The following is a 25,257-nucleotide window of genomic DNA, read 5'->3' on the forward strand; positions in this document are numbered from 1 at the left end:
CATCAACTGAAGTCCAGAACACTCTCAGTGAAGTAGGTGTATCTGTCTCTAAGTCAACAGTAAAGAGAAGACTCCATGACAGTAAATACAAAGGGTTCACATCTAGATGCAAACCATTCATCAATATCAAAAATAGACAGGCCAGAGTTAAATTTGCAGAAAAACACCTCAAGAAGCCAGCTCAGTTCTGGAAAAGTATTCTATGGACAGATGAGACAAAGATCAACCTGTACCAGAATGATGGGAAGAAAAAAGTTTGGAGAAGAAAGGGAACGGCACATGATCCAAGGCACACCACATCCTCTGTAAAACATGGTGGAGGCAACGTGATGGCATGGGCATGCATGGCTTTCAATGGCACTGGGTCACTTGTGTTTATTGATGACATAAGAGCAGACAAGAGTAGCCGGATGAATTCTGAAGTGTACCGGGATATACTTTCAGCCCAGATTCAGCCAAATGCTGCAAAGTTGATTGGACGGCGCTTCATAGTACAGATGGACAATGACCCCAAGCATACAGCCAAAGCTACCCAGGAGTTCATGAGTGCCAAAAAGTGGAACATTCTGCAATGGCCAAGTCAATCTCCAGATCTAAACCCAATTGAGCATGCATTTCACTTGCTCAAATCCAGACTTAAGACGGAAAGACCCACAAACAAGCAAGACCTGAAGGCTGCGGCTGTAAAGGCCTGGCAAAGCATTAAGAAGGAGGAAACCCAGCGTTTGGTGATGTCCATGGGTTCCAGACTTAAGGCAGTGATTGCCTCCAAAGGATTTGCAACAAAATATTGAAAATAAAAATATTTTGTTTGGGTTATGTTTATTTGTCCAATTACTTTTGACCTCCTAAAATGTGGAGTGTTTGTAAAGAAATGTGTACAATTCCTACATTTTCTATCAGATATTTTTGTTCAACCCTTCAAATTAAACGTTACAATCTGCACTTGAATTCTGTTGTAGAGGTTTCAGTTCAAATCCAATGTGGTGGCATGCAGAGCCCAACTCGCGAAAATTGTGTCACTGTCCAAATATTTCTGGCCCTAACTGTATATATATATATATATATATATATATATATACCTATTCTATGTGTAGACATTTATCTTAGCTATTCTTCTGTAAGCTGTCAGTGTGATTTTACTGTGCACCGCACTGAATTACCGGCTTTTCTCTCTAACACCGCTGCATATTTCTTGCAAGTCACACTGCTGGTCCGTGTGTGATCCGTATTTTTCAGGCTTCCATAGACTTTCATTGGCGTATTTCTTGCGCAGTACGGTGACAGACGCAGCATGCTGCGATTTTCTATTGCCGTAGAAAGCCGTATAATACTGATCCGTAAAATACTGCAGATAGGAGCAGGGGCATAGAGAATCATTGTACTGTTTGTTTTGCGAGTTTTACGGACGTATTTTCTGCGCTCATACATCCGTAAAACTCGCAAGTGTGACGGCGGCCTTAGAGTGTGCCCAGTCTCATCTCCCTCGCCTGTCAACATCGGCCGCCCGCTACCTTGTGATCCTGTGTGCATCAAGCAGTCGCTGCAGACAGGAGAGCGAGATGAGAGCTCGCCTCCACTGACACTGTGTGTGTTCTCTTCTCCTGCAGTGTCAGTATGTGCAGGGCTGGGGACTCAAATCATGCAGCTCAACAATGTAAGAGCTGTCAATCAACATTAGAGGAGAGGTGGACAATTGTCATTGAGGAGGTGGAACCATGCACTGAGCCCCTGGCCACATCCAGGGTACGCCGAGGACCCTTCATTCGCACATACTCTGTTTATTTGAACCTCTTTTTCACTAGTTGGGGGGTACTTATATTTGACGCACACAGCAATATCTCAGGGGGTTTATATTATCGACTTCTGCAATAATTATGTCACTTTATAAAACATTCTTCTTTGTCCAGAACATTCAGACAGTTCAGTCGTGGCTTTCTGGTAGTAACACGGTTCAGATCATCGAGGCCAAACTCCCTGATTACATCTTTGATTCTGCCGTGCTGAAGCTGAAGGAGGCCGTCAGCCACAATCTACATGAGCCATTCAGGCACTTCCAAACGTATGGTAAGCTGGATGTAAATCATTAAAGGGATGGTGCATACAGTAAGCTAGATGTGAATTATTAAAGGGATGGTACAGTAAGCTGGATGTGAATCATTAAAGGGATCCTGATGCCTTTCCAAAAGTCATTTAACCGCAGGTCAGGGATTCCCAGAGGTGAGACGCTCAACTATTATCAGAAAATAATATACATATGATTGGTCTAACAAGCACTTCAAAGATCATCGGTCACTAGATTTCACCATATAAATCTAGATTATTAAATTGATCTCTTAGACCTGATGAAGCCAGTGAACTTCCTTTAAATTTCCATGTCCGATCAGCTGTATAATCCTCTTTGAAAGTTTTCATCGTCCGATATTAAGATGAGTGTAGATACAACTAAAAATTCTGTGTTCTATTATTTGATAGTGGAAAGCTTCAGCTGGCTGGTGGATGGTTCAGCCGCCGAGAAGGTAGAAGCTTTCTTATCTGAGGAGCACAGTTTTGATGAATACGTAGGGGTACGTATGTGTGGACCTGCTCTTGCATGTTATCTCCAACCACCTTTAGGGTAAATTGGCTTATTCCTGCATGGCAACACTGTCTTTGATGGTTCTTGTAAAAATCGACTGCTTATGCGCCGTTCATCATATGCAAGTTATCTAGGACTTGTCCAGCGGCACGTCACTTCCCCCAGACAAATCCGGCCTCAGATGCTGTGATCACACCCTGGGGGGGCATACATGATTGGCATCTTCCACCCAAACCATGGCATCTTAGAACTTACGGAAATGTCACCTGCGTCCTACCTTCTTACCTGGGCATGTGCAATGAAGCCAGGCGTACCCTTAATGGTTTCATTGACTCACTGAGCATACCCAAGAAGGAATATTGAACGGTATATTGACGCCAAGTCCTGCTCAGGCCAGAAACTGCAGAGATCTTTATTTTTCGTAATGCACAATGCCTTGCTCTCCTCTCCTGAGCATGCACAGTGCACCAATGAAACCAAGGAGGACACACCCAAGTTAATGCTAAGGCTTACCTGGTGAGGTGGATCCTCTAAGCCTCAGGTCCAGGAGGGCACACAGACCCCAAGTGTAGATGTTTCAAGCAGGAAGGCACATGGGCAGCAAGGACTTGGCACACTCAGGAATCAGGACAGATGAAGTATAACCCAACAGGAATGGAAGCAAGTTAAAGCACAAGTTGGAGCACACCAAACAAAAGCCTAAAACCTCAATCCTAAGACCCAGGTGTGTGTCCTAGTTTAGGTCCTTAAACAGGATTGGGGAGATGACGTCTCTGATTCACACTGGCCACCTGCAAAACCCAACGTGGAGCACAACAGAGGGCAGCGGACCGAGGTGGAAGGAAGCAGAGCCCAGGATACCCGGGTTTGGTGTGTTATGCTTAATTACACATGCCCAAGCAAGCAGGACACCAGCAAGATTACCGGCAGTCATAAGATGCCAACACTAATTTGCATATAACGACCGGCACATAAAAAGTTTAGTTTTTCAAGGTAGAAACATTTTTACGAGATATCAACCATGGATGTCAATGTAGGAATTTACCTTTATAGCAGCAGTTTGGGGACTTCCTTTGGTTCATTGGAAGGGTCCCTTGACAGTAAGGGTGCCCCAACATCAGCTGTAGTCGGGGAGTGACGGGGGACGCAGCAGCAAGGACTAAGTTGTGCAGCAGGAATCATTTTTTTGCCATTCCCATTAAAATCAATAGTGTCCCACAGAGCGAGTGGCGCTTCCTAACCAATCCCACGATCTGGATAATGCTTGAGGGTCAAATCAGAAATCTCAAGGGTAAACGAGACTGATTCATATCAACGGTTTGTATTTCAGTTTATAGAACAATTTCACACCCTGGCCAGAGATATCATGGGACTGCCCACCCGCGCTTACTTCACGATGGTCCACCTCGACTGCGATGACTTAAAGCAAGGCCTGGCCGACAAAGCAAAAAGTTTTGCTAATATATTACTGGATAGACTGGTGACAAACCACAGATTGGAGAACGAAGAGTGAGTAAAATCCTGGATTCCCTCCTTCAATCTGTAATGGGCCCCTACCTACCATGTGCCATTCACGGGCCCTTGGGTTCGAAGTCAAGTGCTACTTCTGCTATGAGTTCATCCAGTCAGATATAGATGATGATGCTACAATAAAAGTTATGAATCTCGCATTACTTTACTTATGATGCTACAAAATATGGTCACCTTCCAGTGTATAATCCCGTATATGTAATAATCTTAGGATCTGCAAGGAATTTGAGAAAATCAAAGAACAAGCATTAAAGGTTCCCGAAACTACTGAAGATGTCATAGAGGAGATTGCATTTGTGGAGCAGGCGAAGAATAAAAGCCTGGTGGAGCTAAAATCCCGAATTGCTGTACGTACGTCCCTGGGTATAATTAGTTTATAATGTGAAGGATTATTCCGATATTTCTTGTGTTTTGTTTAAGATGTATTTTTTTCATATAGGTCATGTCATACTAGCTATACTTACCAGTCCCCCTCCATCTTCTAGTGATGAGCTCTGTTGTGAATTCTGTGGCTGAGTTCACTTCTGTGGTCACAAGTGGTATTGCAGTCTCTGGGCTTCCTCCCTCAGGTGTTTTGGTGAGCTCGTTGGCTGCCTTGCTATTTAGCTCCACCTGAGTCTGTCTTCCTTGCTCCTTGTCAATGTTCCAGTGTTGGATCTGAGCTACTGCATCTTTCCTTGGGCCTGCTGCTCTGCTAGATAAGTGCTTCTAGTTTGTTTTCTGTTTTTTTCTGTCCAGCTTGCTATTAACTTTTGCTGGAAGCTCTGAGAAGCAAAGGGGTGCACCGCCGTGCTGTTAGTTCGGCACGGTGGGTCTTTTTGCCCCTTTGCGTGGTTTTCGTTTTAGGGTTTTTTGTAGACTGCATAGTTCTCTTTGCTATCCTCGCTCTGTCTAGAATATCGGGCCTCACTTTGCTGAATCTATTTCATTCCTACGTTTGTCTTTTCATCTTGCTAACAGTCATTATATGTGGGGGGCTGCCTATTCCTTTGGGGTATTTCTCTGAGGTAAGTCAGGCTTGTATTTCTATCTTCAGGCTAGTCAGCTCCTCAGGCAGTGCCGAGTTGCATAGGTAGTGATAGGCGCAATCCACTGCTGCTTATAGTTGTGTGAGGATAGATCAGGTACTGCAGTCTACAGAGATTCCACGTCTCAGAGCTCGTCCTATTGTTTTTGGTTATTGCCAGATCTCTGTATGTGCGCTGATTACTGCACGCTGTGTTGCCTGATTGCCAGCCATAACAGTACAAGGAGCCACACCAATGATTTCCAATAGAGGGAAAAGAGAAATCCTGACATCATTTTTTTTTCTTAGCTCTGTCTTCAGTCTTTTTTTTCCCCTAGACATTAGAGTGCTTCAGGACACAGCTGTGGACATGGATATTCAGGCTCTGTGCTCCTCAATGGATAATCTCGTTGTAAATGTACAAAAGATTCAAGATACTATTGATCAGAAATCGATGCTAGAACCAAGAATTCCGATTCCTGATTTGTTTTTTGGTGACAGAACTAAGTTCCTGAGCTTCAGAAATAATTGTAAGCTATTTTTGGCCTTGAAACCTCATTCTTCTGGTAATCCTATTCAACAGGTTTTGATTATTATTTCTTTTTTGCGCGGCGACCCACAGGACTGGGCGTTTTCTCTTGCACCAGGAGATTCTGCATTGAGTAATGTTGATGCATTTTTCCAGGCGCTGGGATTGCTTTACGATGAGCCTAATTCAGTGGATCAGGCTGAGAAAAATCTGCTGGCTTTATGCCAGGGTCAGGATGATGTAGAAGTATATTGTCAGAAATTTAGGAAGTGGTCAGTACTCACTCTGTGGAATGAATCTGCACTAGCGGCTTTGTTCAGAAAGGGTCTCTCTGAAGCTCTTAAGGATGTAATGGTGGGATTTCCTATGCCTGCTGGTTTGAATGAGTCTATGTCCTTGGCCATTCAGATCGGTCGTCGCTTGCGCGAGCGTAAATCTGTGCACCATCTGGCGGTACTGCCTGAGAGTAAACCTGAGCCTATGCAGTGCGACAGGACTATGACTAAAGTAGAACGGCAAGAACACAGACGTCTGAACAGACTGTGTTTCTATTGTGGTGATTCTACTCATGCTATTTCTAATTGTCCTAAACGCACTAGGCGGTTCGATAGCTCTGCCGTTATTGGTACTGTACAGTCCAAATTCCTTTTGTCCATTACCTTAATGTGCTCTTTGTCATCGTATTCTGTCATGGCGTTTGTGGATTCAGGCGCTGCCCTGAATCTGATGGATTTGGATTATGCTAAACGTTGTGGATTTTTCTTGGAGCCTTTGCGGTGTCCTATTCCGTTGAGAGGAATTGATGCTACACCTTTGGCCAAGAATAAGCCTCAGTACTGGGCCCAGCTGACCATGTGCATGGCTCCTGCACATCAGGAAGTTATTCGCTTTCTGGTACTGCATAATTTGCATGATGTGGTCGTGTTGGGGTTGCCATGGCTACAAACCCATAATCCAGTATTGGATTGGAACTCTATGTCGGTAACCAGCTGGGGTTGTCAGGGAGTACATGGTGATGTTCCATTTTTGTCTATTTCGTCATCCATTCCTTCTGACATCCCAGAGTTCTTGTCTGACTTTCAGGATGTATTTGAAGAGTCCAAGTCTGATGCCCTACCTCCACATAGGAATTGTGATTGTGCTATCGATTTGACTCCTGGTAGTAAATTCCCTAAGGGTCGTTTATTTAATTTGTCCGTACCTGAACACACCGCTATGCGCAGTTATGTGAAGGAGTCCCTGGAGAAGGGACATATTCGCCCATCGTCGTCACCATTGGGAGCAGGGTTCTTTTTTGTAGCCAAGAAGGATGGTTCGCTAAGACCGTGTATTGATTACCGCCTTCTTAATAAGATCACTGTTAAGTTTCAGTATCCCTTGCCATTGATTTCTGACTTGTTTGCTCGGATTAAGGGGGCTAGTTGGTTTACTAAGATTGATCTTCGTGGTGCGTATAATCTGGTGAGAATCAGGCAGGGAGATGAATGGAAAACGGCATTTAATACGCCCGAGGGTCATTTTGAGTATCTGGTGATGCCGTTCGGACTTGCCAATGCTCCATCTGTTTTTCAGTCTTTTATGCATGACATTTTCCGTGAGTATCTGGATAAATTCTTGATTGTTTACTTGGATGACATTTTGATCTTCTCAGATGATTGGGAGTCTCATGTGAAGCAAGTCAGAATGGTTTTCCAGGTACTGCGTGCTAATTCCTTGTTCGTGAAGGGATCAAAGTGTCTCTTCGGTGTGCAGAAAGTTTCATTTTTGGGGTTCATCTTTTCCCCTTCTACTATCGAGATGGATCCGGTTAAGGTTCAGGCCATCCAGGATTGGACTCAGCCGACATCTCTAAAAAGTCTGCAGAAATTCCTGGGCTTTGCTAATTTTTATCGTCGCTTCATCTGTAATTTTTCTAGCATTGCCAGACCATTAACCGATTTGACCAAGAAGGGTGCTGATTTGGTTAATTGGTCTTCTGCTGCCGTGGAAGCTTTTCAGGAGTTGAAGCGTCGTTTTTGCTGTGCCCCTGTGTTGTCAACCTGATGTTTCTCTTCCGTTCCAGGTCGAGGTTGATGCTTCTGAGATTGGTGCAGGGGCGGTTTTGTCACAGAGAGGTTCTGGTTGCTCAGTGTTCAAACCATGTGCTTTCTTTTCCAGGAAATTTTCTGCTGCTGAGCGTAATTATGATGTGGGCAACCGAGAGTTGCTGGCCATGAAGTGGGCATTCGAGGAGTGGCGTCATTGGCTTGAGGGTGCTAAGCATCGCGTGGTGGTATTGACTGATCATAAGAACCTTACTTATCTTGAGTCTGCCAAGCGCTTGAATCCTAGACAGGCCCGTTGGTCGTTATTTTTTGCTCGTTTTGATTTTGTGATTTCATACCTTCCGGGCTCTAAAAATGTGAAGGCGGATGCTCTGTCTAGGAGTTTTGTGCCCGACTCTCCGGGGTTATCTGAGCCGGCGAGTATCCTCAAGGAAGGAGTCATTGTGTCTGCCATCTCCCCTGATTTGCGGAGAGTGTTGCAGAAATTTCAGGCTAATAAACCTGATCGTTGTCCGGCCGAGAAACTGTTCGTCCCTGATAGGTGGACTAGTAAAGTTATCTCTGAACTTCATTGTTCGGTGCTGGCCGGTCATCCAGGAATCTTTGGTACCAGGGAGTTGGTTGCTAGATCCTTCTGGTGGCCATCTCTGTCACGGGATGTGCGTGCTTTTGTGCAGTCCTGTGGAATTTGTGCTAGGGCTAAGCCCTGCTGTTCACGTGCCAGTGGGTTGCTTTTGCCCTTGCCGGTCCCGAAGAGGCCTTGGACACATATTTCGATGGATTTCATTTCTGACCTTCCCGTTTCTCAAAAAATGTCGGTCATTTGGGTGGTCTGTGATCGCTTTTCTAAAATGGTCCATCTGGTGCCCTTGGTTAAATTGCCTTCCTCCTCTGATTTGGTGCCTTTGTTCTTCCAGCATGTGGTTCGTTTACATGGCATTCCTGAGAATATTGTTTCTGACAGAGGTTCCCAGTTTGTCTCGAGGTTCTGGCGAGCCTTTTGTGGTAGGATGGGCATTGACCTATCTTTCTCCTCGGCCTTCCATCCTCAGACTAATGGCCAGACCGAACGAACCAATCAGACCTTGGAAACATATCTGAGATGTTTTGTTTCCGCTGACCAGGATGATTGGGTGTCATTTTTGCCGTTGGCTGAGTTCGCCCTTAATAATCGGGCCAGCTCGGCTACCTTGGTCTCTCCATTTTTCTGCAATTCTGGGTTCCATCCTCGTTTCTCTTCAGGACAGGTTGAGTCTTCGGACTGTCCTGGTGTGGATTCTGTGGTGGACAGGTTGCAGCAGATCTGGACTCAGGTAGTGGACAATTTGACCTTGTCCCAGGAGAAGGCTCAGCTTTTCGCTAATCGCAGACGCCGTGTGGGACCCCGACTTCGTGTTGGGGATCTGGTTTGGTTATCTTCTCGTCATATTCCTATGAAGGTTTCCTCTCCTAAATTTAAACCTCGTTTTATTGGTCCGTATAGGATTTCTGAGATTCTCAATCCGGTGTCTTTTCGTCTGACCCTCCCAGACTCCTTTTCCATACATAATGTATTCCATAGGTCGTTGTTGAGGAGATACGTGGCACCTATGGTTCCATCTGTGGAGCCTCCTGCCCCTGTTTTGGTGGAGGGGGAATTGGAGTATATTGTGGAGAAGATTTTGGATTCTCGTGTTTCTAGACGGAAACTCCAGTATCTGGTCAAATGGAAGGGTTATGCTCAGGAAGATAATTCCTGGGTTTTTGCCTCTGATGTCCATGCCCCAGATCTTGTTCGTGCCTTTCATGTGGCTCATCCTGGTCGGCCTGGGGGTTCTGGTGAGGGTTCGGTGACCCCTCCTCAAGGGGGGGGTACTGTTGTGAATTCTGTGGCTGAGTTCACTTCTGTGGTCACAAGTGGTATTGCAGTCTCTGGGCTTCCTCCCTCAGGTGTTTTGGTGAGCTCGTTGGCTGCCTTGCTATTTAGCTCCACCTGAGTCTGTCTTCCTTGCTCCTTGTCAATGTTCCAGTGTTGGATCTGAGCTACTGCATCTTTCCTTGGGCCTGCTGCTCTGCTAGATAAGTGCTTCTAGTTTGTTTTCTGTTTTTTTCTGTCCAGCTTGCTTTTAACTTTTGCTGGAAGCTCTGAGAAGCAAAGGGGTGCACCGCCGTGCTGTTAGTTCGGCACGGTGGGTCTTTTTGCCCCTTTGCGTGGTTTTCGTTTTAGGGTTTTTTGTAGACTGCATAGTTCTCTTTGCTATCCTCGCTCTGTCTAGAATATCGGGCCTCACTTTGCTGAATCTATTTCATTCCTACGTTTGTCTTTTCATCTTGCTAACAGTCATTATATGTGGGGGGCTGCCTATTCCTTTGGGGTATTTCTCTGAGGTAAGTCAGGCTTGTATTTCTATCTTCAGGCTAGTCAGCTCCTCAGGCAGTGCCGAGTTGCATAGGTAGTGATAGGCGCAATCCACTGCTGCTTATAGTTGTGTGAGGATAGATCAGGTACTGCAGTCTACAGAGATTCCACGTCTCAGAGCTCGTCCTATTGTTTTTGGTTATTGCCAGATCTCTGTATGTGCGCTGATTACTGCACGCTGTGTTGCCTGATTGCCAGCCATAACAGAGCTCTCCCAACAGCATCATGTGATTGCTGCAGCCTATCACAGACTACAGTTGTAACCGGCTACAGCTAGTGATTGGCTACAGAAATCACATGTCCAGATAGAGCAGGGAAAACACAAACCAATGTGGGGGAGCCGGAGTTGTGGAGCAACAGTATAATTTTATAACCTAAGCGGTTTTTGGAAAAGATATAATTGGATCGGCAAACCCTGGGATTGTAGATGCTAGATACATCTGTACACTGTGATTTTCATTTTTTTTATTTCAGGAGTGTCAGCGGAGGATGAATTATCTTCTAGATGTTCATTTATTTTTACCTGAAGATATCGCCCTGAACTCAACAGTGTTACTCTGGCCAAAAAATATCAACCCAGTGTTTGATGAAAATGACCAGGTATGTGGGTTCATTTCTGAAAATGGGGTCTCAGGTGCCAGCGGTGGGTTTAATAGCTCCTCCTGCTTCCAATAATAGTGTGGCACAGCTTTGTATTTTGAGATTGCGTTATATGAATTAAATACATTTTTATTTTTATACTAGTTTTTAGTTTATCATCAGAAAATGTAGATAGTTACATAGTTAGTACCGGTTGAATGGGAGAGGATAAAGGGAATGGGTGTAGGGACATCCATAATGCACAGGTGCGACATATGTTTATTCTAACAGCGTTTTTCGATAACTGTTCCTATCTAAAAGCTGATTGAAAACGCCAAGCGTAAAGGAGAGGGCGAGCTGCTGGGGAAAAGAGAGAAGCTTATGCTGGAACTGGAGAAACTCTCGCGTCGGATGGAAGAATTTGCAGAATGCTCTGAGCTGGACATGATGCAGCAGGTATGATAATCATGGGCTCTGTTATAGTTTTCCCTCTTCCTATTCTCATATTTGTACCTTTTTACCCAAGACAATGCATTGCCGAGATCAATGATCTTATTGTGCAACACAAAAGATCCTTTCACCCAACGAACAAGTGTTTAGCTCATTCTTCGGTGATCGGCAGCCTGTTTATACTGCACAATTTTCCTTAAACGAGCGTTCCTATGAAGCCGTAAAATGCTCCCTAACTCCGGTTTAGAATTGCTTTAGGCTTTTTTTAAATGTTTTTTTTTTTGTTACCTTTTTTGAAATCCTAAGAATATTGATACTACAAACAATAGTGTAACCTGAAGCTTGTGGGCTTCAATGCAAAATCTCCTTCAGGGCCCCCAACTATTGCAGGTCTTTAATAGTAGTGGTCTTCTTATATGAGCCAAAGAGAGCTTTTGGGCACCTCCTTAGCTCCAAGTGCAACTGCAACCTCAGCACTCACTGTAGTTACACAGGGGACTGCAGAATTATTTTTGCTGTGCAAAAAAAACCTATGAAAAAAGCATAAACCCGACTGAACATCATTATCAGTCGGAACAGTCTTTATAGAGGCAGTCTCTGGTGCTTAACCTGAAGTGCAGTCAAACAAAGGCAGGTCCTAGTGGACCAGTGTATAAAAGGGTCCACTAGGCCTGAAACGCGTTGTGTCCACTAGGCCTGAAACGCGCTGTGTCCAATAGGCCTGAAATGCGTTGCGTCCCCTAGGCTTGAAATGCATTGCGTCCACTAGGCCTGAAATGCTTTGTCCAATAGGCCTGAAATGCGTTGTGTCCAATAGGCCTGAAATGCGTTGCGTCCCCTAGGCTTGAAATGCGTTGTGTCCAGTAGGCCTGAAATGCTTTGTCCAATAGGCCTGAAATGCGTTGTGTCCCCTAGGCTTGAAATTCGTTGTTTCCAGTAGGCCTGAAATGCTTTGTCCAAGAGGCCTGAAATGCGTTGCGTCCACTAGGCCTGAAACGCGTTGCGTCCCCTAGGCTTGAAATGCGTTGTGTCCAGTAGGCCTGAAATGCTTTGTCCAATAGGCCTGAAATGCGTTGCGTCCCCAAGGCTTGAAATGCGTTGTATCCAGTAGGCCTGAAATGCTTTGTCCAAGAGGCCTGAAATGCGCTGCGTCCACTAGGCCTGAAACGCGTTGCGTCCCCTAGGCTTGAAATGCGTTGTGTCCAGTAGGCCTGAAATGCTTTGTCCAATAGGCCTGAAATGCGTTGCGTCCACTAGGCCTGAAATGCGTTGCGTCCCCTAGGCTTGAAAGGCGTTGTGTCCAGTAGGCCTGAAATGCTTTGTCCAATAGGCCTGAAATGCGTTGCGTCCACTAGGCCTGAAATGCGTTGCGTCCAATAGGCCTGAAATGTGTTGCGTCCACTAGGCCTGAAATGCATTGTGTCCAATAGGCCTGAAATGCGTTGCCTTCAGTAGACCTGAAACTCTTGTGTCCACTAGGCCTGAAATGCGTTAGCACCTTTTGGAATTACACCTCTGACATAAGCGGTCTATAAAGTGGAGAATATAGAAGTCTGTATTCTGTAATCGAGAAGTAAAGTGCAGACGTGAAGGAAGCAGCGGTCAGGAGTCCGTCTCATACTGTAACTTGTGAATGTAGAACTCACGTTCTTTAATGGACGCAGTCCTTTTAACCCTTTATTTATCCGTGTTTCTTCTGTCTGGTTTCAGTACGTGACAGATGTGAGGACTGTACAGAAGCGAATAGCAGACGCAGAGGAGGCGGTGTCTTATATTAACAAAGAAGAAGCCCTGTATAAATGGGATCTTACTACATACCCTCAGCTGGATTCTGCAAAAGTCAACATCGAACCTTACCAGAAACTTTTTGCACTGATTTACAAATGGCAGAAAACTGAAAAAAAGTATGTGCACCCTGTTGGGGATTTCTGAGTTAACTCTTGACATACCTTAATTTATTAACACCATACGTTATTTGATGTGGAGAGTAATTGGCACATTTAGATAAGCTGATAATCATGCGCATGCGTGACCACCTCTCACACAGATGCACACATGCTTCATTCACAAAGCTGTTTCTAGAACCCCATTTTTCAAACCTTCTGGGGGCTCCTGCATTCTGACTCCCAGCGATCAGACATTTATCAACGACCTTGTGGATAGGTGATTAAACATTATGGGACAACCCCTTTAAGAAAAATAAAATAGGCGTAGATGTAGAAGAGAAAAAAGCAGCATAGACAGTAATACAACCCCTGACAAAAATGATGGAATCACCGGCCTTGGAGGATGTTCATTCAGTTGTTTAATTTTGTAGAAAAAAAGCAGATCACAGACATGGCACAAAACTAAAGTAATTTCAAATGGCAACTTTCTGGCTTTAAGAAACACTAAAAGAAATCAAGAACAAAAAATGTGGTAGTCAGTCATTTACTTTTTATCCAAGCATAGGGGAAAAATTATGGAGTCACTCAATTCTGAGGAAAAAATTATGGAATCACCCTGCAAATTTTCATACCCAAAAATAACACCTGCATCAAATTAGATTTGCTCGTTAGTCTGCATCTAAAAAGGAGTGATCACACCTTGAAGAGCTGTTGCACCAAGTGGACTGACATGAATCATGGCTCCAACACGAGAGATGTCAATTGAAACAAAGGAGAGAATTATCAAACTCTTAAAAGAGGATAAATCATCAGACAATGTTGCAAAAGATGTTAGTTGTTCACAGTCAGGTCAGCTGTGTCTAAAATCTGGACCGAATACCTACAAACATGGGAAGGTTGTTAAAGGCAAACATACTGGTAGACCAAGGAAGACATCAAAGCCTCAAGACCAGAAACTTAAAGCAATATGTCTCCAAAACAGGAAATGCACAACAAAACAAATGAGGAACGAATGGGTGGAAACTGGAGTCAATGTCTGTGACCGAACTGTAAGAAACTGCCTAAAGGAAATGGGATTTACATACAGAAAAGCTAAACGAAAGCCATCATTAACACCTAAATAGAAAAAACAAGGTTACAATGGGCTATGGATAAGCAATCGTGGACTGCGGATGACTGGATGAAAGTCATATTCAGTGATGACTCGCGAATCTGTATCGGGCAAGGTGATGATGCTGGCGCTTTTGTTTGGTCCCGTTCCAATGAGATTTATAAAGATGACTGCCTGAAGAGAACATGCAAATTTCCATAGTCATTGATGGTATGGGGCTGCATGTCAGGTAAAGGCACTGGGGAGATGGCCGTTATTGCATCTTCAATAAATGCACAAGTTTATGTTGATATTTTGGATTCTTTTCTTATCCCATCAATTGAAAGGATGTTTGGGGATGATGAAATCATTTTTCAAGATGATAATGCATCCTGCCATAGAGGAAAAACTGTGAAAACATTCCTTGGAAAAAAGACACATAAGGTCAATGTCATGGCTGCAAATAGTCCGGATCTCAATCCAATTGAAAATCTTTGGTGGAAGTTGAAGAAAATGGTCCATGACAAGAATCCAACCTGCAAAGCTGATCTGGGGACAGCAATCAGAGAACGATGGAGCCAGATTGATGAAGAGTCCTGTGTGACCCTCATTAGTCCAGGCCTCAGAGCCTGCAAGCTGTTAGAAAAGCCAGAGGTGGTGCAACAAAATACTAGCGATGTGTTGGAGGGTTTGTTTTTCATGATTCCATAATTTTTGCCAGGGGTTGTAGATGACCTGAGGAAGTGTTTTACCTTATAGAACTCAGTGATTTGTAGATTAAAAACATGAAATTTATCAAAATGTTACTTGAAGAAACCTCATGCTTCCAGGTGGATCGACGGTGCTTTCCTTGACCTGAACGGAGAAAGCATGGAAGCAGAGGTGGATGAATTTTTCCGTGAAGTCTACAAGATGATGAAGTATTTTCAGCAGAAGCAGAAGAAGTTAGAAGAGGAGAAGAAAAAGGCGGCTCAACACCGAACACTGTCTGAAGATAAGGATACGGTGGACGAGGAGAAGAAGGAAAGCCGCATAGTTCTCATGTGTTCTGCCATCACCGAGCAAATCAAGGCCTTTAAGGTAGGTGCATGAAATAATGGATATAGCAGTAATCTGGGCCAGGTTTGCTGGAGCGAGCTGTTACCTCCTAATCCCAGCCAACTTCAGCACAGTGCTTACTAGCCAGACAGCAGTGGTGGTCGGTCTCCTAGGCAACGATCTATAAACAAAAGAAAAGTGTTACTATCTCCGGAATGGCTGCCCATTTTAAGAAGCAGTAAATTGCAAAAGTGCTTGTTTTTACAATATCTATGAGGATGAGGATAGCCCTTTAATTAATTTTTGTGGCTGAAATCCCTGGACACTGATTTTGATTGACTTCTTTGCAGGAATATATCCCTCTGGTGAGCATCCTTTGCAACCCAGGAATCAGAACCCGACATTGGCTCCAGATGTCTGAGATAGTTGGCTATGACCTCACTCCAAATTCTGGCACCAGCCTGAGGAAGGTTCTGAAGCTGAGCTTGGATCCGTACTTAGACCAGTTTGAGCAGATTAGTGCGGCGGCTAGTAAGGTAAGCATCTTTGTCTAATAAATGTGTATCAGAGGTCGAAAATAATATCCTGTGTTTGAAATTAATAACAATGAATGGAAAACTGAAAAAAAAAAATGAAGAAAAATTGAGTTAAAAAAGCCGACAGCTCTCATGGATAAGCGCTTGAGCTTTTTAAATTTTAGCAGTTTTGCAAGTGGTTTTGTGGAAGTTTCACCAGTGGCTATCTCAAGTGTGTGGAAGTTTCACCAGTGGCTATCTCAAGAGTGTGACAGTTCTGCCAGTGGCTATCTCAAGAGTGTGACAGTTCCGCCAGTGGCTATCTCAAGAGTGTGGAAGTTCCACCAGTGGCTATCTCAAGAGTGTGCAGGTTTCACCAGTGGCTATCTTAAGAGTGTGGAAGTTCCACCAGTGGCTCTCTCAAGAGTGTGACAGTTCTGCCAGTGGCTCTCTCAAGAGCGTGATAGTTTCACCAGTGGCTATCTCAAGAGCGTGATAGTTTCACCAGTGGCTATCTCAAGAGTGGGACAGTTCCACCAGTGGCTATCTCAAGAGTGTGACAGTTCTGCCAGTGGCTCTCTCAAGAGCGTGATAGTTTCACCAGTGGCTATCTCAAGAGTGTGACAGTTTCGCCAGTGGCTATCTCAAGAGTGTGACAGTTTCGCCAGTGGCTATCTCAAGAGTGTGACAGTTTCGCCAGACGCTATCTCAAGAGTGCGACTGTTTCTCAAATGCTATCTCAAGAGTGTGACAGTTTCGCAAGTGGCTATCTCAAGAGTATGATAGTTTTGTCATTGGTTATCTAACAAGTGTGGCAGTTTTGCCAGTGTATATCTCAAGAGTATGACTGTGTCGCCAGTGGATTTCTCAAGAGTGTGACCGTTTCGCCTTTGGTTGCCTCAAGAGTGTGACCATATAAACTTTTTTTAGAGGCTGAAATCAGCTTACTCTACTTTTCATGTACAGGACATGCATGCTCAGATCAGATGACCATGCATGTGTATTTTGAGAGATGGGGTGGGAGAGAGAGCTGTTGGGTAGCCTTAATGACCAACCTAAAGCTTGCATCTACTAAGGATAAAAGTCGACTAAATCAGCCAACGATCTAATGTGAATGAAACCCGCCTCACTATCCCCTGGTGGCAGAGGTCAGAGGAAAGAGGAATCTGCTACTAGCGAAATGTTTCTGTGTTTTCTTATTAGGAGTTTTCCCTGGAGAAAGCAATGCATACCATGGAAGAAATGTGGGACTCCATATCCTTTAATACTAGTCCCTATCGAGAATCTGGGGTTTCTATTCTATCAGCAGTGGATGAAATCCAAACCACTCTGGATGACCAAATTGTGAAGACTCAGACGATGAGGGGATCGCCTTTCATCAAGCCCTATGAGAAAGAAATCAAGGTATAAAATATTCACTTGCTTATTAGCAGACGCTAAGGTTTCATTAGGAGCTCCGAGGCTAAAGTTACACGCGGCTCCAGCTTACATATAGTACATGTAATGGGGATAGCATCAAGGAATCTCACTAAACTTTGCCTACAAATGTCCAACATCTTCTAAAATGATTGGACTTTTTTCTCCATCATTTGCATATTATCAAAATTTTGATATTATATGTAATTAGACTTTCTATTAACTTTTTACTCTCCTCCTTTAAGGAATGGGAGGAACGACTGATAAGGATCCAGGAAACCATTGATGAATGGCTGAAGGTGCAGGCCCAGTGGCTTTATCTAGACCCCATCTTCTCTTCTGAGGACATCATGCAGCAAATGCCTGAAGAAGGACGATTATTCCAGACCGTGGACAGAAACTGGAGAGAGATCATGAAACATTGCGTTAAAGATCCGAAGGTAAATCGATGCTTCATAGTGGATTGATACAAGAAAGTACGGCCATCTTGAAGTAATCCGACGTTGTCCAGGTTCTTCTAGAAGCTCCTGATACTTCCATCACACGGATATCTGCATTTCCACAACTCGTGCGCCATTCTGCATCTTCCATTTTCTATCCAAAAAGGTTTTAATATGTTTGATATGATCTATGGGTACAATATTGGATGAACGTGCCCTTTTTCCCGTCTATAGAACTATATAATCTAATCTTACTTGTAGGCTGTCTGCTTTGTTTTAGGTTTTAAGTGCGACTTCTCTGACCGGACTTCTGGAAAAACTTCAGGACAGCAACGTGCTTCTGGATAAAATCATGAAAGGTCTGAATGCCTATCTGGAGAAGAAGAGGCTTTTTTTCCCACGGTATAGTCCTTTCACTTGTTGCAATGATTCTGTATACTCCTTAAAGTGTTTTTTTTTTTTTAAATCATTTTTGTAATTGGGTTTCATTAACATTTTTGTACTGATTTTTGTCTGTAGACTCTGCGTTGCGCTGGTTATTGTTGGTTGCAAAATGGGCTTTTTATCGTTTTTTTCTTTTTATTAGCCGATTTATGACCACAGACCACATCAAAGCTGAATGTGTGGGAAACAAAGAGCCTGGAAAGGCCAAACGGTGCAATATTTTTAATAGAACTGAATTGCAATAATGATTTTAACCTGCAAATACTCGCATTTAAGTAAAAAAAAAAAGTCCTCAAACCTGGATAGCCCCCTTAAGCTGACCATACTCATGAGATACCTGTCATCTGACTCTCACATATTCTGTGTTTTTAATGGGGAAAGAGGAGAAAGCCGGTGCCGGACACATCGGGAAGTATACCGGGTATTGATATTCCAACTGCCCTATCCTTACGGCCCTCACATCCTCTATTGGGGGAGAGTTGGGAGACCCCATACCCCATCAGTGGGTAGGCTGGTCTTCCTGCAATTGTCAGGTTTGACCTACTTTCATCCATTGTATATGAGAACCTTTAGAACACATTAGATAGTCGGCCGGTTCCACCAATATCAGATTTGCCCAACATTCATCTCCTGCACCCTATGTGTTATTAGTCTAATTAATAATAGTTCTCTAGGTATTGGTAAAAGTGGCTGAATCTTTACTGTTACGCTTTGCTTTTCTAGGTTCTCACACAGACATGGTGCCTGACTCAATGATTTAATGACATTTTTTGTTATAGCTTTTTCTTCCTGTCCAACGACGAAATGTTAGAAATTCTCTCGGAGACTAAAGATCCTCTGCGGGTCCAGCCACATCTAAAGAAGTGCTTTGAAGGGATCGCAAAACTGGAGTTCCTTCCTAACCTGGATATCAAAGCCATGTACAGCACCGAGGGGGAACGTGTAGAACTCATCCAGACCATCTCCACCTCTGAGGCTCGGGGGGCCGTGGAGAAGTGGCTCATCCAAGTGGAAGATGTCATGTTAAGGAGCGTTCATGATGTTATTGCTCGGTCGCGAATGGTACGGATCTACCTACAGACAAAAAGCCTTCATTGGAACCAATCTAGTACTTTTATATTTCTACAGTTATAACTGATTACTTGGCAGCAGTGAATGATTTGTGGATGATGTATATGTATCTCCTACAATGGAGCTGGGTAGTTGATCTTCTTAGGGGTGACGCTGCAAATGGTAGAATTGCATTTGCTGGGCAATATTTGTAAGGTTGTCTCTCTCTTAAATGTTTTTGTCAATGTAATGTAACTTTTTTTAAGGCATACCCTGAGACTGCAAGAAAAGACTGGGTCAGAGAATGGCCCGGACAGGTCGTGCTCTGTGTGTCTCAGATGTTCTGGACAAGTGACGTGCATGAAGCTATCGGCAGTGGCCCAGAGGTACGGTACAAGGCTCCATCAAGTGTGCTTCAATACATATATATATATATATATATATATATATATTTATATATATATATATATATATATATATATATATATATATATATATATATATATATATTAGTAGACAGAATTAATCAGTTCTCCTGCTGATAGACAGTCATACCCAGGGACACAGCTTATAGGGGCTGTCTGGGGCGGACATACCAATGGTGCCACTTGTGCAGCCACACAGAAGCCCAAGAGGTAAGGGGGCCACATCCACATCAAAAGATGCAAGCAGCTTATGCCATGGTACATTATGAAACTGCAAAGGGCCCACGTAGTGTTTTTGCTCAGGGGTCCTCTTCTGTAAGTGACCAGCCCTGGGGGTTGCAGTTGAAGGGCTCATATACTGGTCTTGCTCAGGGGTCCTCTTCTGTATGTCACCAGCCCTGGGGGTTGCAGTTGAAGGGCTCATATACTGGTCTTGCTCAAGGGTCCTTTTCTGTATGTCACCAGCCCTGGGCGTTGCAGTTGAAGGGATCATGTACTGTTTTTGCTCAGGGGTCCTCTTCTGTATGTCACCAGCCCTGGGGGTTGCAGTTGAAGGGCCCGTGTACTGGTCTTGCTCAGGGGTCCTCTTCTGTATGTGACCAGTCCTGGGGGTTGCAGTTGGAGGGCCCATGTACTGGTCTTGCTCAGGGGTTCTCTTCTGTATGTGACCAGCCCTGGGGGTTGCAGTTGAAGGGCTCATATACTGGTCTTGTTCAAGGGTCCTCTTCTGTATGTGACTAGCCCTGGGGGTTGCAGTTGAAGGGCCCGTGTACTGGTCTTGCTCAGGGGTTCTCTTCTGTATGTTACCAGTCCTGGGGGTTGCAGTTGGACACAACTATGACATCGCGTCAAGCCAACAAATCAAAAGCGGAGTCCAGGGATGCCGGCAGGTTCACAGGGCTCCGGTCCTGCGGCTGTGGACTACTGACCTGGCCACTGGAAATCGATTTGCTCATCTTTACTCTCGTCATATCTTCCACTAAGGGAGGACATTGTATGGAATTTGCCATAGTACCTGCATAAAATTAATCCTTATACATTGACTTCTCCCTGCTGGTTGCTGTGACAGAGTTTTATAGTTTGTGAGACACAGCCGGGTATTTGAGCTCCAACTTCTATAAAGATATGTTGAAAAATTCCTTCATACATAAAAAGTGACTGCGTGGTCTGGAGTTCTCACTTTAGGGTCCAGGCTTATAATTTGTGTATATTTCAGCTCACTTGTCATATGTATGTTCTGTGTGTGTTTCTGCAAATGATTTTATGATTTGACCGTTACATCCTTCTTTTAGGGCCTGAAAAATTACTACGATAAGCTGCAGCTTCAGCTAAATGATATCGTTGAGCTTGTGCGAGGCAAATTGTCCAAGCAGACACGTACGACATTGGGAGCTCTCGTCACCATAGATGTGCACGCTCGTGACGTGGTCATGGAAATGATCGAAACAGGTTCGTGCAAAAATTTTTCATGGAATGAAGGTTTCCAATACAATATGTTTCTGTACTCTCCACTACATGGACTAAGGTGTCGGGTCCCCTCCATATTACACCTACAGGAGCTTTTGTGGCATCCTATTCTAAATCTATAGACAGTTTACTAGTATGGAGTCGGTCCCTCTGCAGCTGCAACAGCTCCCACTCTTCCGGGAAGGTTTCCTACAAGATTTTGGAGGGATCTGTATGAATTTTTGCCCCTTTATCCAGAAGAGCATTTGTGAGGTCAGACCCTGATGTTGGGTAGAGGCCGGGCTCACAGTCTCTGGTCTAGACCATCACACAGGTGTTTAGTGGGGTTGAGGTTGGGGTTGTGCGTGAAACAGTCATGTTCTTCCACAGCAAACTTACCTACCGATTCCCATAGGGTTGGAAGCTACAATTGTTTAAGATGTCGTTTGCTGACGCATTAAGAGATTGTTTCATTGGAGCTCACGACCCTAGATAAACCCCTAAAAACAAGGCCATACCTCCTCCACCACCAAACTGTACAACGGGCACAATGCCGTCAGGGAGTAATGTTCTCGTGGCATGCACCAAACCCAGACTCCTCCATCAGATGCCGAATAGAGAAGTGTGATCCATCACTGCACAGAACACGTTTCCTTCAGAGTCCAGTGGTGGCGGCTTTATACTACTCCATCCGACGCTCACATGGTGCTTGGTGATGTAAGGCTGCATGTAGCTGCTCTGCCATGAAGCTCCAGCGGGGCACAGTGTTTGTGCTGATGTTAATTCCAGAGGTCATTTGTACTCTGCAGTTCTGGAGTCAGCAGAGCGCTGGTGACTTTTCTGTCCTGTGCCCCTCAGCACTCGGCTCCTCGCTCTGTAACATTACAGGGTCTCCATTTCGTGGCTGAGTTGCTGCGGTTCATTTCATCTCTCAGTAATATCACTCACAGGTGATAGCGAAGATTTAGGAGGAAGAAATGTCATGAACGGACTTGGTACCCCGGTGGCTCCTATTACAGGACCGCGCCGGTATAAGGGAGCTCTGCCCCGCCTATATGTCACGTATTAGTAACAGCACACACCTGGGAAGGGGCCGGATGTTATACACCGGTGGGGAGGGGCTGGATGTTATACACTGGGGGAGGGGCTGGATGCTATACACCAGTGGGGAGGGGCTGGATGTTATACACTGGGGAGGGGCTGGATGTTATACACCGGTGGGGAGGGGCTGGATGTTATACACTGGGGGAGGGGCTGGATGTTATACACCGGTGGGGAGGGGCTGGATGTTATACACTGGGGGAGGGGCCGAATGTTATACACCGGTGGGGAGGGGCTGGATGTTATACACTGGGGGAGGGGCCGAATGTTATACACCGGTGGGGAGTGGCCGAATGTTATACACCGGTGGGGAGGCGCTGGATGTTATACACTGGGGGAGGGGCTGGATGCTATACATCAGGGGGAGGGGTTGGATGTTATACATCAGGGGAGGGGCTGGACGTTATACACCGGGGTGAAGGGCTGGATGTTATACACTGGGGGAGGGGCTGGATGTTATACATCAGGGGAGGGGCTAGATGTTATACCCTGGGGAAGGGGCTGGATGTTATACATCAGGGGAGGGGCTGGATGTCATACCCTGGGGGAGGGGCTGGATGTTATACATTGGGAAAGAGGCTGGATGTTATACACTGGGGGAGGGGCTGGATGTTATACACCGGGGTGAAGGGCTGGATGTTATACACTGGGGAAGGGGCTGGATGTTATACACCGGAGGGAGGGGCTGGATGTTATTCACCGGTGAGGAGGGGCTGAATGGTATACACTGGGGCTAGGGGATAAATGTTATACAACAGGAGCGAGAAGCTTGATATTATACACCAGGGGAGAGGGGCCGAATGTTATACACCGGAGGCAAGAGGTATGATCTTATACAACGTGGACAAGATGACGGATGATCTACACCAGGGCTAAGGAGACAGATGTTAGACACCGGGGGCGAGGGTACGGATGTTAGACACCGGGGGCGAGGGGCTGGATGTTATACATGGGGAGTAAGGAGACGGATATTAGACACCAGGTGCAAGGGTTCGGATGTTATACATAGGGGCTAGGAGACGGATGTTATACACCGGGGGGAAAGGGATGGATGTTATTAACCAGGGGCGAGGGGCTGGATGTTGTACATCGGGGCTGGGGGGCTGGATGTTATACACCGTGGAATGAGGGCATGGATGTTATACACTGTGGGTGAGATGCTGGATATTATACACCGTGGAATGAGGGCATATATGTTTTACACTGGGGCTGGGGAACGGAGGTTAGACATCGGGGGAAATGGGACTGAATGAAGAAGTGGAATTCAGTGATTCGCAGTTTTGTCCTATACTGTTTGTGCATTTGTCTTCACTTCAGAAATTCTTCCTTGTAGTCCTGCAATGATTTAGAAGTTGACTTTCTTCTCCTACATTCCTCAGGAGTCTCCCATGAAACAGACTTCCAGTGGCTTGCCCAACTCCGCTATTACTGGGAGAATGAGAATGCGAGAGTGCGAATCATCAACTGCAATGTGAAGTACGCCTATGAGTACCTGGGCAACTCTCCACGCCTGGTCATTACTCCGCTCACTGACAGATGCTACCGGACTCTGGTAGGATGTGATGCCTTGTGCTCGGAAAACCTTTTGACTTGTGTGATACCGGGAAGGAAAAATATAATGAAACTTATTAACAAGTTTATTGCCATTTCTTACCGGTTCTTTCATGTTATACTGGTAGATCGGTGCTTTTTATCTAAACCTGGGTGGAGCTCCAGAAGGTCCGGCTGGTACAGGAAAAACCGAGACCACCAAAGATTTGGCCAAAGCGCTGGCCGTGCAGTGTGTGGTCTTTAACTGCTCTGATGGCTTGGACTACATAGCAATGTCGAAGGTACATACAGTGATAAGCTGCTCCACTGTTGATAATAAGCAGACTCCAACCGAGGTTTAGCTGACATCTTTCCATTAAATATATATTTTTTTAGTTTTTCAAAGGGCTGGCATCATCGGGAGCATGGGCATGTTTTGATGAGTTTAACCGTATTGAGCTGGAGGTGTTGTCCGTGGTGGCACAACAGATTCTCTGCATCCAGAGAGCCATACAGACGAAGATGGACATGTTCAACTTCGAAGGAACAGAACTGAAGCTTAACCCAAATTGCTTTGTAGCCATTACCATGAATCCTGGCTATGCGGGACGTTCCGAGCTGCCGGATAACCTCAAGGTAAAGGGTCCCAGTGCTTTCTGTATCTGGTGTGACCTCCTTCTGCTGCAATAACTTCATCTAAACGTTTCCAATAATTGTTGATTAGTCCTGCAAATTGTCTTGGAGAAATTTTAGCCCATTCCTCCCTACAAAGCAACGTCACGTTGGTGGGTTGTTTCCCATGGACTGCTCCCATCATGTCTTTACACAACATTTCTATAGAATTAAGGTCTGGACTATTAACCGGCTATTCCAAAACTTTATGTTTATTCTTCCTGAACTGTTTTTTTTTTCCTGTCTGCAAAAATATTGCTTCTCATTTAAGCCAAAAATCTTTATTTTTGTCTCATCCGTCCACAAAACATTGTACCAGTTGCCTCCTGGCTTGTCCAGGTGAGTTTTAGCAATGGAATTTTAGAGCGCATAGAGTTTCTCCTTGCAATCCTGCCATGCTCACCATTCTTGTAGACTTATGAACATTAATATTAGCTAATATGAGGCCTTTAGTTGCTTAGAGGTTACCTTGAGTTCCTTTGTGACCTCGCAGACTGATGCAGTTTTAGATTCAATACAACGGATACAAAGTATCCAAACACACCACTGAAAAATATGTAAATTAAAATATAATTTTTATTGAAAATATTTACAATTTCAAAAAATAAAAAAACATAAATTGAAATAAAGACATGTAATATCTGAGGGTATGATCAAAAAAGGATAGTACCCAAGTACAGACAATGGCAAGATGGAATAATAACAGGTTATATGGTAGCTAATTGGAAGGGCCAGCAATAGGCCCAAAACATAAAGCCTAGATTCTCAGGCTGAAGGTAAAGTGCATATAGTGCGGACTCTAACGGTCACAGTAATGCAGCAATAACAACAATTAAATGGAAATAGAATTTATAGCTTACCCATAATATGGTATATAGGACCCGTCCAAAGTGCCACAGATGCCCCACATTTGTGCAGTAGTACAGACATTTTTGAGGGGTTCACAAACTTTCCTGTAAACTGTAAAAAAGATGTAGGTTTACAAAACAAATGTAAGATTTCATCAAAGTGACTATTCACCCCCGAACCTATATGTGATTGTACATTTCCCATGTATAATCACAACTCCTGATTCCCTCCTTTCTGCAG

At 44.6% G+C, this 25,257-nt stretch overlaps 1 protein-coding gene across 1 annotated transcript in view; it reads left to right on the top strand.

The window, feature by feature from the left end:
- DNAH12 (dynein axonemal heavy chain 12) overlaps positions 1 to 25,257 on the top strand; it is a 111,291-nt gene that overhangs the window by 37,331 nt on the left and 48,703 nt on the right. Inside the window, exons 10-27 of the mRNA XM_069736676.1 lie at positions 1,911 to 2,067; positions 2,476 to 2,567; positions 3,909 to 4,087; positions 4,320 to 4,455; positions 10,561 to 10,686; positions 10,987 to 11,121; positions 12,826 to 13,019; positions 14,922 to 15,171; positions 15,480 to 15,665; positions 16,848 to 17,048; positions 17,306 to 17,500; positions 17,781 to 17,902; positions 18,724 to 19,006; positions 19,261 to 19,380; positions 20,712 to 20,868; positions 23,346 to 23,518; positions 23,646 to 23,798; positions 23,893 to 24,132. Of these exons, the coding sequence (XP_069592777.1) occupies positions 1,911 to 2,067; positions 2,476 to 2,567; positions 3,909 to 4,087; positions 4,320 to 4,455; positions 10,561 to 10,686; positions 10,987 to 11,121; positions 12,826 to 13,019; positions 14,922 to 15,171; positions 15,480 to 15,665; positions 16,848 to 17,048; positions 17,306 to 17,500; positions 17,781 to 17,902; positions 18,724 to 19,006; positions 19,261 to 19,380; positions 20,712 to 20,868; positions 23,346 to 23,518; positions 23,646 to 23,798; positions 23,893 to 24,132 (3,099 nt within the window). The remainder of the gene's footprint in view (positions 1 to 1,910; positions 2,068 to 2,475; positions 2,568 to 3,908; positions 4,088 to 4,319; positions 4,456 to 10,560; positions 10,687 to 10,986; positions 11,122 to 12,825; positions 13,020 to 14,921; positions 15,172 to 15,479; positions 15,666 to 16,847; positions 17,049 to 17,305; positions 17,501 to 17,780; positions 17,903 to 18,723; positions 19,007 to 19,260; positions 19,381 to 20,711; positions 20,869 to 23,345; positions 23,519 to 23,645; positions 23,799 to 23,892; positions 24,133 to 25,257) is intronic.

This window comes from Ranitomeya imitator, chromosome 8 (genome assembly GCF_032444005.1).
Source record: "Ranitomeya imitator isolate aRanImi1 chromosome 8, aRanImi1.pri, whole genome shotgun sequence".
Taxonomy (NCBI): domain Eukaryota; kingdom Metazoa; phylum Chordata; class Amphibia; order Anura; family Dendrobatidae; genus Ranitomeya; species Ranitomeya imitator.